This window comes from Meles meles, chromosome 17 (assembly GCF_922984935.1).
Source record: "Meles meles chromosome 17, mMelMel3.1 paternal haplotype, whole genome shotgun sequence".
NCBI classification, from domain to species: domain Eukaryota; kingdom Metazoa; phylum Chordata; class Mammalia; order Carnivora; family Mustelidae; genus Meles; species Meles meles.
In genome coordinates this window covers 50,884,996-50,898,475 of record NC_060082.1, presented here as the reverse complement: position 1 = coordinate 50,898,475, position 13,480 = coordinate 50,884,996, and the positions used below count along the sequence as shown (strand labels likewise).

Below are 13,480 nucleotides of genomic sequence, written 5' to 3'. Positions count from 1 at the left end.
GCATTAGGCTCCAGCTCCATGGAGAGTCTGCTGCTCCTTCTGACCTTCTCCCCTTTCGTGCTCTCTCTCATTGTCTCTCTCTCAAATAAATAAAAAAATCTTTAAAAAACAAAAATAAAAACAAAAAAACTACAGACTCCATTTTGAAGGTCACATCTGCATATTCAGTTTCTGCAGAAATGTTAAGGATTGGCATTAACTATAGTGCAATTATATGTCCATGAGACATGCACCAGGAAAACACCTTTCAGTACTCAGTTGACTTTTTTTTTTTTTTTTTTTTTTTGGTGTGTATGTGGTCATACCATCTGAGCAGTTGGCTTTTTTAGCAGTCCTTCAAGTCAAAGTAAAACATTGAGTCCAAGGGTAGGAAATCACTATTTCAACAGCCCCAAAGATGGGTCCACACTTTCTTTTCTTCATTTTAGTTATGCCCAAGTCAAAGGCTTCAAGTTTAAGAGCGACTTCATCAAACTAGATTTTAATTCCTTCGTCTTCTCTCTCAGATTTCTCCCCAACACCAAATGCACCAGGACGCCCAGCCGCAAATGCCACCAACGTCCGGAACGCAGACCTTGAGAATGGGGATATAATACTGATGAAGCGCCGAATACTTGGCCACAGAATTATCACCGTCAACTTTGCAATCAATGATTTGTATTTTTTTTCTGAAATGGAGAGGTAAGTTTCCCATCTCTCCCTATCACGGCTTCCCCTGGTTAGTACCTTCCTGCAAAACCTGTAAGTGACACAGTGATTTCAGCCCTGCCAGGCAGGAATCTCCAACTGAAAATCACACTGAATTCTGCCTGTCACCATATCAATTTCTGCCATCCTTCCCTTTAGGTCCTAGACGCTCTTCAGTATTCTGGAGTTGCCAATATTGAAATGATTGAAATATTGAAATGATATTTATACCCAGGAAGTGGAACGCTTTTTTCTCCTTATTATTTGCTAATATGATAGAAGTCCTCTTATGGAGCACCATAGAGCCAATAGTTCCTTAGTTAGGACAAAGAATTATAGTAATAAAAATTGTGGTCTGTGTGTGTGCATGACATTGAACAGAGACATATAGTTATAGATATAGATATTATTCCTTGCTTTATCCGTGCAACTTATGAAAAAAGCAAGTCGTAAGAAAAAATTGGAGGTCATTCCATGACAGCTTTGGTGAAATATAGAAAGCAAAACATCTTTCTGCCCTGGGTCAGATTCTTCTTACCTGTTGTTTAGTACAGTTTCTACTTAGAAATATTTCTCTGGGCAAAGAGAAGCAGAAGGAGAGGGAGAGAAAGAAGCCTGAACAGGCTCTATATCCAGTGCAGAGCCGGACGTGGGGCTCAGTCTCATGACCTTGAGATCATGACCTGAGCCAAAATCAAAAGTCAGGTGCTTAAGTGACTGAGCCACCCAGGCACCTCTCTACTTAGAAATACTCTTAACCGAGTGTGTCTCATGTGTACAACTCTCCAGTTTGTGAGCCCAGGCCCTGAACTTGCAAAACAATCATACTGGAGTAGAGGAGTTAGTCAATGGTTCTCAACATTGGTGCACGTCAGGGTCTCTGGGAGCTTGTGAATACTGCCAATGCCAAGGCCCAGAGATTTGGATTTCAGGGGTCCACTGTGGAGCCTGGGAACTGGTACTGTCAAAAGCTGCTCATGGGATTCTAATGGCAGCACAGTTGAGAACACAGGTCCAGCGCCTCTGAAGGAGGAAACTGACTTAAATTTTTCTTGAACATTTGCGGATAGAAACAAGTGACTCTAAGAGAAATAAGAGTTTCTACTTCTTTCTCTGTCCTCATCAAAGGGAACATCTTTGCCATTAACAGAAAGGGCATGTTCCTGGAACACTGATTTGAAATTTGGAATACACTTCCCCCATAGAAATGATGTACTACATGGTGATTAGGTATCTTATGTACTAAAGTAGAATGGCTTATGAGTCTATGTTTTAGAATGTGGTGGGCTTTTTTTCTTTCTTTTTTTTTTTTAGAACCTTAAAGGTTCTAAACAAATTTAGAAATAAAGATAGAGATGCATACATGGTATTTAAGTTGATAAAAGTTGGAAGTCTCCTGTACCTGCATACAGGCTTCTCAATCCTCTATATTACTTCACTCATTATGTATCTTTATTATTGTCGTTTTTGCCTGCCTTTGGTTGATTAGCTTTTTTAAAATTTTGATTCCAATATAGTTGACATACAGTGTTATATTAGTTTCATGTGTAGAATATATTGATTAAACTTTAAACAATTCTATACATCATTCAGTATTCCTCATGATAAGTATATTCTTACGACCTATTTCACCCATCCTCCTGCCCCCCTCCCCTCTGGTAACCATCGGTTTGTTCTCTTTAGTTAAGAGTCTGTTTCTTGGTTTGTCCCTTTTTTTCTTTGTTTTCTTTCTTAAATTTCAAATATGAGTGAAATCATATGGTAGTCGTCTTTCTCCGACTGACATTTCACTTAACATTATACCCTCTATCTCCATCCATTTGTTGAAAATGGCAAGGTTTCTTTCTTCTTTATGGTTGAGTAATATTCTATTGTATCGATATACCATATTTTCTTTATCCATTAATCTGTCAATGGACACATGAACTGCTTCCATAATTTTGCCATTATAAATAATGCTACAATAAACATAGGGGTGCATATATTTCTTTGAATTAGTGTTTTCGTATTCTTTAGATAATACCCAGTAGTGGGATTACTGGATTATATGGTAAATCTATTTTTAAATTTGTGAGGAACATCCATAATAAAACAGATATTATTATGGTAAATCATGCTAACATACTTTAACTCGCCTGTCAAACTTTTGACATAAAATCAAAGCCATTCCTCTAACTGGAGATCCATATATTTTTCTTGCATAAACTATATCCAAAATGCTATCAGCTAATTCTAAAATTTCTCTCTTTAAAGTGATTAAGAATATAAAGGCAGTTTAATCCTTCTGGATTTTTATACATGTTTTTTCAAAGTTTTAAATTGCTTTGCCACACCTCACTCAATAGCAACTTTTTTTTTTTTCCAATAACAACTTTTTAAAAAACAACTTGCCTTTACTGGAACATTCCAACACATTCAAATTTATTTTCTGAGAAACAACAAATATCTTTTCCTTTTATGTTCCTTTTTTATTAATTTTCATAAATTACAAATTATAGGAACAAGTACAACAGGCAAAAAATCTTTGAGAAGAGGCTTGAATAATTCTCAGTATATATCTGCCTCAACTCATTGGGAAAATGTGAGAGTATGTTACAGAAGGTACAACCAGTGTATATGATGAGCATGTCGTTGGCATCAGTCAGTGGGTTTTGAGAAGTACAGAGTATCTGGTCATTCAGCACACTAGTTAGGGGAATTTGGTTAAGAGATCTTCTTAATCTGCACCCCAATGAGGCATTTAGCTCAGTTCCACAAATGCTTACTGATTGCTTGGGCACTGGGTTTGGCATTGGAGATTCAAAAGACAACTAAGACGTGCTCCCTATTCTCTGAGATCCTGCAAACCAATCTGGATGGCAGACAAAACACAAATGAGAGTTAATAAGTTGGATGATAGGTGCAGGAAGTGCATTTAGACAATTAAAAAGAAGGCAGGACTTTGCTTACCAAGTTCACTGCTGAATCCCTGCTCTCGGAATGGCACCTGTCACAGAGTAAACCCTTTCAAGTGTCCACTGATTGAATAAATAAATGGATATGCAAAACAAGGTTATAATGGGGAAATCTTAGTATTCTTCTCTTAGGAAAAGTTTAAATAGTTAAGATTTAAAGAGTCCTGAGAGAAATAAACTGTGTACTTAAATCCAGATAAGGTATAACTGACAGGTATTTGATGGTTAGTGAAAGAATATGTTGCTAGGAGGCAGAAAGTAGTTGCCAGGGGCTGCGGTATGGGGAGAATGGAGAGTTACTGCTGAATGGCTTAGAGTTTCAGCTGGGGAAGATGAAAAAAATTCTGGAGATGGATCGTGTTGATGGTTGCACAGTGCAGTCAATGTACTTAATGCCACTGACTGTACGTTTAAAAAATGGTTAAACTGGTGTATCTTATGTTGAGTATGTTTTACTATAATAAAATAAATTAAGAAAAGTAACATGTGGCTTCAAAGAGTGGTGGTAATTGTGAAAGCATCAGCACAGGAGGGTAAAGAAAGAGCAAGATAACCCTTAGCCCTTAAAGTCTTCAGAGGTAAAACTGGTACGGAGGTCAGGATGGAGGCAGGATGGGATACATAAAGGAGTTTTTGGTAAAGAAATACACTTGAAGAAGCACTTAGCATATCGCCTGGCATGTGGTAGGTGCTCAATCTGTATTTGCCTGTGGAGGCATTTTGGTTGAATGAATTAAGTTGCAACCTGGCCCAGGATTGGCCCTGTCTTTTTTAGGCCAGAAATGGGTCTGGGCTGGCTGCCCTATTTAGTTGCTGCCTTTATCTTCTCCTTGCTGATTTCCTACTTACTGCTTCTTTTTAGATTTAATGATTTGGTGAATTCAGCTCACGTGCTGCAAGCCAACCGGGCATTCAAGGAGAATGACGTGGCCCTAATGAAGTCTAAAATTAACATCATCCTAAAGCTCTACCTGCATTCAGAAATCCCTCCAAGGCTGAGGGTAAAGGAGATTCCCGCTCCTCTCTGGGCATTTGCCAAGAAGCATTTCTTCCTCAAGAACTCTGAAAGCTGATAGGCACCTCCTAAGTCTTGGGTCAACCAGATGTCCTTTCCCTAGCAGTTGCATGAAAAGCTTCTGGGAAGGGTGTGGTCTTATAGGTCCTGGGGGGTTAAGAGAGGTTTTCTGCCTTCCCTGGAGCCTCTGCCAGTAACATGCTCCCATTCTATGGGTAGGTGAACATCTCTGAATCCCAGAAGGATTCCATCCTTGCTGTCATTGCAGAGGGCCACCTAGATCGGAACATCTTCCACGGGACTATCATGTCTCTCTTCCCTGTCATTATGTACTTCTGGAAAAGGTAACATTTCCTCCTTGCCCAAGACCATGAAGGCAGAAAAACACATTTGGCTTTCTAGAGCATTTTCTGTCTTCCTCTAGCCCTCTGCTTCACAGTTTCCAGTCTCTTGGGGACTACAATGGTGTATTCTTATGCCACATGATATACTCCATCCCTCCCACTCTCACGCTGATACCGAGTCAGAGGATGGAAGGCCAAGTAAGACTGGGGATCAGAGTACCTGGCTCTCTCCCAGGTACCTCCTCCTTGCTTAGAAAAATGATGTTAATTTTCTTAGGCATATGTTCCTCACCTAAGAGTGAGTATGGACCTCCATACCTGGGAAGAAGTTCTGTCAAGTTTAACACAACTGTCATTGTGCCTGAGGAACGTCATGAGAGAGTAAGACACAAGAGTTATGTCCAAATCCCATAATTACCATTAGAGGCACAGTTGCTAGATATTTCATTCTCAAGAGGAGCTTGGAAATTTAGTTTTGTTGTTGTTGCAAAAGATTTATTTATTTCAGAGAGAGAGAGTGAAGGGAGGCAGAGAGGGAGAGAATCTTCAAGCAGACTCCCCGCTGGGCACAGACCCAGACGCAGGGATCCATCTCATGACTGAGATCGTGACCTGAGCCAAAACCAAGAGTTGGTCACTCGACCAACTGAGCCACCAAGGTGTCCCAGAAATTTAGGTTTTTATGTCCCATCTCCCAATGTTAACGTGGCAAATGTGGCAACAAACTCAAAACTAAAACATGGCGAGGAAATCATGAAGGCCAAAGAGCAAAAATGAAACAAACAAAAAATATCTGCAGGAAAAATGCAACCTGTGGCCCACTGGTTTCTAACCTAGCCTGCCGAAGTTTGGGCTGAGACACTGGTCCAGTTCTCCCAGGTTCTCCTGGGTTCTCCTACTCTCTCATAGTGACAGTAATGCCAACCTATATGTTCCATACAGGGCCCTGTGTGACAGCGACCAAAGGATAACCAGCTGAAATTTTCCAAAACAGGGCTAATTAGGATATTTAGATTATTATATGATTCCGGCTCTTAGGGGACCCCCCCACACACACACACGCATAAGTGTTACTTTAGTAGAAGAGAAGTGTAAAGGTTGCTTACCATTCTCCAACCTTTATTTTAAAATCTCTATGATAAATAGAACTATCCTATGATCCAGCAATTGTACTACTAGGTATTTACCCACAGGACACAAAATACAGATTCGAGGGGTTACCTGCACCCCAATGTTTATAGCAGCATTATCAACAACAGCCACACTATGGAAAGAGCCCAAGTGTCCATCAGTTAATGAATGGATAAACAAGATGTGGTATATAGACACAATGGAACCTTCCTAAGCCATCAAAAAGAATGAAAGCTTGTCATTTGCAGTGGTGTGGATGGAGCTAGAGTGTATTATGCTAAGCAAAACAAGACAGTCAGAGAAAGACAAATACCATGTAATTTCACTTACATGTGGAATTTAGGAAATAAACAGATGAATGCGTGGGAAGGGGGAAAAAAGAGAGAAGGAGAGAGTGGGGAGGAAAACCATAAGAGACTCTTAATGTTAGAGAACAAACTGAGTGTTGATGGAGGGAAGTGGGTGGGGGATGGGGTAAATAGGGATGGGTGTTAAGGAGAGCCCTTGTTCACTTGTTACGATGAGTGCTGGGTACTACATGCAAGTGATGAATCACTAAATTCTACTCCTGAAACAAATATTACACTATCTGTTAACTAATTAGGTTTTAAAGAAAACTTTGGAAGAAAAAAATAAATATAATTCAGTTCAATTAAAAAAAGACTCTATGATAATACATTATTTAATACAGGATTAAAGAATTAAAAATCGAAGTTCAAGATAACCAGTTTATCCTTTGAACATAAGTTGTTATCTAGCACCAAGTCCAGACTTGATTCTAGTTCTGCTAAGCAGGATTAAACAGAAATTTGTCCTGAAACTTTCTGTTGGATCAGAACCCTGAGAAATGCATGCTGCTCCTGGCTTGAGTCAGTGCTCAGCACTGCCTCACACCTATTTAAGAAGGGTAGGACTGCTTCAGGGAGGCTTTGAATCCCTAATCTTTATGCAGCTGGTTCTTCACTGGCTTTCCTATACACTCCTGTATAAAGAGTTGGATACTGCACAAACTGTGTCTACGTATGTTATCCCAGATGAACCTCCCAACGGCCCTAGGAGATGGGTGGGGCAAAGTGTCATTATCCCTATTTTATAGATGAGTAAATTGAGGTTCAAACGGGTTAAGAGATGCCAAGGAGCACTTGGAAATGGTAAAACCAGGATCAGAAACAAGGTCTCTCATTATTTTAAGCACCATAAAGTATGCGTTGTAGCACGCTGGGAGCTTCTTGATGGGACGAAGACCCAGTAGAGCGAGTGGAATGAGAGAAACCAGCTGTGATCAAATAGAATGCCTCTTGGGGGCATGGGAAAGAGGGCACCAGTTACGACTATCAGAGCAAAGGCAGGATAGAAAATAAATCCCATCTTAGCCTAGACCAACCTCTAAGGGGTCCAATGCAAGAGTAGGCTGATGGACAGCAAGGCATTAGGGGCCAGGGAGGAAGAGATGAAGAGTGTTGTGAGGGACTCCAGGGAGCAACGGTTCTCAGACTGAGTAAGTATATGAATGCAAGTTCATGTGAGGAAGGGGTTTACTCAGACTGCTGGGAATGTGATGACAGGGTCATGACCTCTAGTAAGGGACACGATGAAACCAGGGATTGGGACCTGAAAGGAAATCAGTCAGACACTCTGGCTGTACCAGGTGAGGTTAAGTGGGGAGCTCATAATCTGATGCTCAAGCAAGCATTGGAGGGATTGACCCTTCCTCAGACCAAATAAAGCAGATTCTTTACAGTCTCCATTCACTGGTTCCGAAAGGGAATCCCAACATACTGTTCATACTAGGTCCTCACTGGAACTAGGCCTGGACACAGAGAGGGCTCAGAAGAAGAAGGGCCTCTGACAGGCAGCCCCCCAAGACCAAGTCTTTTCTCCTCTCTATTGCACACTTTACTCTCTGTGAGGAGTGGTCCTGACCCAGTTGCCTCATGCTCAGTGTTCCAGCCTCCTCAGCAGGTAAATTTTTCCACATGACAGCCAATCTTCTCACAGGTTTTGTTCCTGGAAGGCAACCTGCTCTTACTTCCAGTTCAAGGGGAAGACACACAAGGATAAAAAAACTTCTCCTAAACCCACGCACAAGTCTTCTCCTTGGAGCGGAGGTAAGCTCTGCCATGACCTATAACCCCATTCTCTAGAAAATGAGACTCATAAAGGGAAAGCAAAAGTCCAAAGGACCAAGGTAAGATTTCGTGGAGGGTATTTCCTGGAGGTGTGGGCATCTCATTAACTTGGCTCTCAGAGAAGAATTAAAGTATGTTTTGTCTGTTGATATCAGTACCAGCAAAAGGGTACCCCACCCATGTACCACACTCCCCAGCAGTACTTCCCAACAGCCTCGGGATGTAGGTCATGGTCCATGCGGTGGGTAAATGGAGGTGGTGACTCATTTTACTGCCATTTAAGAAGCCCCAGCTTCGACTATCTCCAGAAACCCTATCATTTGAAAAGCATCTGTTTTATGGTCTTAAATGAGAAAATTAAAAAGTGGGTTTAGGGTATGATTTTCATGTGGTAAATATATATATCTTTACGCATGTGTGTAATTTTTATGAGAACATGGGAAAAATTCAGAAATAAAGTATTAATAGGATTATCTCTGCATGGTGTGATGATGAGCGATCTACATATTTATTATTAATATACTCTTAATATGTCATTCATATATTGTATATTATTAATATATTTATAAATAAGCAAATAGATGTGTTTGAAAACACACAGAGACACGTTTTCTTAGCAGAGCAGTTAAACTCAATCCCTTTCTTAATATCTGCACTGAGGTCAGTACTTAAGCAAGAGGAAATTTTAAAGAGAGGGAAGAGTGTGCACGGCGCAGTGCCCAGAGAGAGCAAGACTGGATGTCTCTGCAGTGGAAGGTTCTGAGAACCAAAGAGAACAGGTCTGTGAGTCTGAAACCGGTACCAGCATCAGAACAAAATAAGGAGACAGGACAGGAGTCTTAAAGACAGCAACAAATTGTCCTGTGAGAGAGCCGAGCATTCCATGGTTTTAGTTTAAGTCTATGGAGTTCTCATGTCCATTTTTTCCAGATACTTAACCCTACCTCCCTTCCAGCCTCCTCACAAACAAGCATCCCACTCCCTTTGGGGAGTACAAATGAGGCCTTTGAAACTTAACCCATCTAGCTTGCATGAAGAGTGAAAGAAGCAGCTCTGGCTGGTTGTGGAGCCAAGTTCCTGCCCCTCTGAGAGGTTCACCTAAGTAGGAAATAAATCACCTTTACCTCCCTGATCTCAAATATAGAGGCTTGGATTTAGATGATATCTGTCCTGTACTCCAAGGAATGTTGTCAAGAACTTCCTTGTTTACATATAAAGATTTATTTTGTTGGGTGTTATAAGGGATTTTAATGTTCTTTCTTCTCCAGGAGACCATGCCGTCTTAAGATTCACCTTGCTCAGAGGTATTGAATGGTTTCGGCCTCAACAACGGGAAGTAATAGCAAGTCCAGGCCAAAATTGTGAGTTGGAGATAGAATCCCACTGATCTAACTACTAAGATGGTGACTCTAATTCAGTTTGGCCAAGCTCCTTAATGACCACAAGGAGACTGAGGTCACCGAAATGTGAAGCGATTTGCTCCAAACCACCCAGCATGTGAGTGGCAGAGATGGGATGAGAAGCAGGTCTCCTGACTGCCTTTCTGGGGCTCTATGCACAGCTCTCATCTGAATAATTGTATCTTCCTAATTCTCTTATAGCCCCTTGAAGGCAGGTACCTTAGGCTTGTCTGTATCTCTGCTGGCTCCTCTGTGTGTGGTGGTTCCAATGTGTGTGTGGACACAATCATAACATCCCAGTTGTTATTTTCCCCTCCCTCTGAGAGCACCTGCTGGCTTGAACAGAACCTCCATCTCATACCTTCTGCTTCCTGGAAGTGCCTGCTACAGATCTTCTTATCCCAGTAATAAACACTCTTGTCCTAGCCACCCATATATGAGCCATGTTATATTCTTTTTCTCCCCCCACCTTCAGCCTCAAGAAGTTAAGCCCTCTTCCAAGTATTAAAGTTGTCTTGGTTTCCACATGGTCTCTCCTGATAAACTTTTTCTTTCCCCCTATACCAATTGTTTCTAGGCTGGAGATACTGTTTCTTTCTGCTGCTTATGGGTGTGAAACACCAGCTTGACTTTTCTGCCCATTTGCATATGTCCCCTCATTCCCTAATGGGGGAGGCCACTATGGAATATTGCCCATGATCCATAGGACCCAAACAGCCTTAAGCTTTGTGATTCTAGTATTCATATGGCTTAATTTCCTTTTGTTACTTTCCTGGGTCCTTGGGGTTGGCATCATGACCTTTGCATCCAGATAAAATGTCTCCTAACACCAAAGGTACTGAAGCATTCAAACCAGGTCTCCTTGATGTCCCTGGAGAGTCACTGTTTCAGCTTCCATTTCCCCACTCCTTCCCTGAAAGTGTTTCCCTGGAGGCTGTTCTGGGATGGCCTTCCTGGGCTGGAGGCCCTCGAGTGAGTGCCTGTACCCTGAGTTCTGATGCAGTTTTTCTCTACATTTGTCTTTAGCTTCATCTAACAATCTTACCCTATCACCACTGTGCAGCTGTGTCCTGTCCCAGCATAGGCATGGGTCAGAAGTCCTCTTCTTCAGTTCAGAGTTGCGTTGTCCAAGTGTACAATGGGAGATGGGGGAGAAGTTTCCCAGAGACCTAGCTCCACATCCTGATGCTCCTTACATATGGAAACCAAGAAGTTGAGCTTGCTTCTTCCAGAGAGTCCTATAGTCAAGATAGTTAGGGAAGGGTTTCTCTGTGGGTTTCCTTACATGTCTCCAACTAAGACAGGCACTTTTAGGAAGTTGAATCCCCTGATCCACCTTCTAGGAGAACATTATTGCTGGCAAAAGAGTGGTCCAGATGATCTTTTATTACCAGCCTCCCTAATACTCAAGCCTTTCAAGGTAAGGGGCATAATATGGAAAGAAAAAGAATTGTTCTACTTGGCAGGATATTGTCAATAAAACCATAAAGAACTTGAGCCTGTCAAAATCTGATTCAGCTTGGGGCACCTGGGTGGCTTAGTGGATTAAGCCTCTGCCTTTGGCTCAGGTCATGATCTCAGGGTTCTGGGATCGAGCCCCGCGTCAGGCTCTCTGCTCAGCAGGGAACCTGCTCCCCCCACCCTCTGCCTGCCTCTCTGTCTACTTGTGATCTCTATCTGTCAAATAAATAAAATCTTTTTAAAAAAAATCTGATTCAGCCTAACTCACTTCTGTACAAGCACCAAAGTGGAATTCATGCTACGTTAGAGCTCTGAGAAAATAACGACGGGGTGGTGGAAGACAGAACTGAGCCAAAGAGCTGCTTGGAAGTCAGGGTTATAGACACCAGGCTATGTGACTGGAAGGCCTGGTTTCCTCAGCAGCCAGCCCATCTTCTCATACCTTCTACAAGGCCAACGGGAGTTTTGAGCTGCCCCAGTATCACTTGCCTGGAAGACAAGAACTTTGGAATTATTTGTACAGAAAAGCAATACGTAGCTTCAGGGATTATCAGTTCTTGGAGAGGAAGGTAAGAAGAGGAGCCCTAACCTGAGGTCAAAGGGTTTTGGTTTGGACCACTGCAATTTCTAAAGGGAATGACAGCAACAAACCAGCAGAGTATGCCAGTTACCTCATTGCCACTCTAATAACTGGCCACTCTTCTCTTTTCCTTCAGACCAAAATTACCTGGCACCAAAAAGGAGAGAAAGTAGTCCAGTCAGACTCCCAACAGAGGCACATCATCTCTCAGAAGCCTCTTAACACTGACAGAAACTTTGTTGGTCAGAAATGAAATGGCCCAGTGTTATCTGCCCTGTAATGATCAATGGGATGTCAGCCCAGACATGGTAGGATGGGACTTTAGTGAGTAAGATGTGAGCAGAGAGTATGAACAGAAGCACCTCTGTGCTCCTGGATCCTGGGGGTACTGTCAGAGATGGTCTTTCCACAGTGGGCATGTAAGAGATCACCTGACTCTCAGGGTCAAGAGACCTGAGTTCTTGATTCACTCTGGAGCTGCATAGCCTTGAGCAAATCTCTGACTCATGGATGTCAATGAATCTCATGACAAATGTATGTAGATGGCATTAAACACTCTAGTAAACAAGGTGATGTTTTATCAACAGTAAACAGATGGGATCTTAATGCTGGGATCTCCAATTTGGACAATGACTCAGATCATCCTTAGGAAATCCTCACAACCCTGTGAGTAACCATGTTAAAAATTACTTCTTTTTAAACAGATAAGGAGAGCCACACAGATGGTTAAGTGTCTTTCCCCAGATCACCAGGTAGTCAGTGGCAGAGTCTGGACTAGAACACACCACTTCCGAATCTTTGGCTAGTTCTCATTCCATGATCACCCTCTATATAACTATATGCCCAAAAGGAATAGTTCTTCCCTAGAGTTCTGTTTAGTTGTCAATTAATAGATAAAGAGACTCTTTGGAAATTTTTGACCTAAAGGCCCAAATTATTGTCATGGTTATAGAGCACTAGGCCCATTTTGAAGAAAATCGGGAGTAAAATGACCAAATGTCTTAAATGAGCCTTCCACTTGAGATAATTGAGAAAAGATGGGCTCAACCCTGTGGGCTGCAGAACAAGGAAAGACTAGAAAGCTTACTGGAGAAGCCTCTCAAATTTCCAGGCAGTTTCCTCCTATGCTCACATCTTTTATTTCCTAGCTTTCCTCAAGAATGAAAAATGTTGGAATGTCTGTACAGGGCTCACAAATCCATGGGACTGTGAGATCATCTGAATGGGGTTTTGACTGTGACAGGCCAGGAAGACTCTAGGCAGATGTGACCAGAAAAGGTGTTGCCTCAGATGAGGTGCAGAGAGCCTTAGGCCACTGGGAGAGGGTCCAAGGAAGTAAAAATTCAGCCTAAGGAAGGCCCAGAAGAAAGGAATGAGAATTTCCTCCCCTAATGAGGCTAAGGTTCCAAGATAGAATTTGGGTTAACAGATGGAGTAGAGGGCATGAGACAGAATTACAGATTTTAAAAATCAGGCAAGAACTTATAAGAATGGGGAAGAACCCTATTATTGGAATTGAGCTGTCAGGAATGATCTTGGTCAAAGATAAACAAGTCAAAACCTTGCACACAGAACCAGAGAGGACGTTAGGCCACAACAAAGCAACGATGAGGATCTCGTAAAATACTAACTCAGGGTCATGTGCCTAAATACCCTCCTGTTGGACTGAGGCAGAGCTGAAACTGTAGATTGGTAGTAGGTGGGTCCCACTGAAGGAAAAGAAACCTCCCTCAAAGAATTCATCTGAAACTGTGATTTTTGCCCGTTTCATAATTCTCT

The 13,480-nt window shown here is 41.9% G+C and overlaps 1 protein-coding gene across 1 annotated transcript in view; it reads left to right on the top strand.

Annotated features, from left to right (window-relative positions):
- Nucleotides 1-10,168, top strand: part of RGSL1 (regulator of G protein signaling like 1) — a 78,737-nt gene extending 68,569 nt beyond the window's left edge. The window contains exons 16-21 of the mRNA XM_045983529.1: nucleotides 507-681; nucleotides 4,504-4,642; nucleotides 4,876-5,000; nucleotides 8,130-8,239; nucleotides 9,529-9,621; nucleotides 9,987-10,168. Of these exons, the coding sequence (XP_045839485.1) occupies nucleotides 507-681; nucleotides 4,504-4,642; nucleotides 4,876-5,000; nucleotides 8,130-8,239; nucleotides 9,529-9,621; nucleotides 9,987-10,168 (824 nt within the window). The remainder of the gene's footprint in view (nucleotides 1-506; nucleotides 682-4,503; nucleotides 4,643-4,875; nucleotides 5,001-8,129; nucleotides 8,240-9,528; nucleotides 9,622-9,986) is intronic.
- The last annotated feature ends 3,312 nt before the right edge of the window (nucleotides 10,169-13,480 follow it).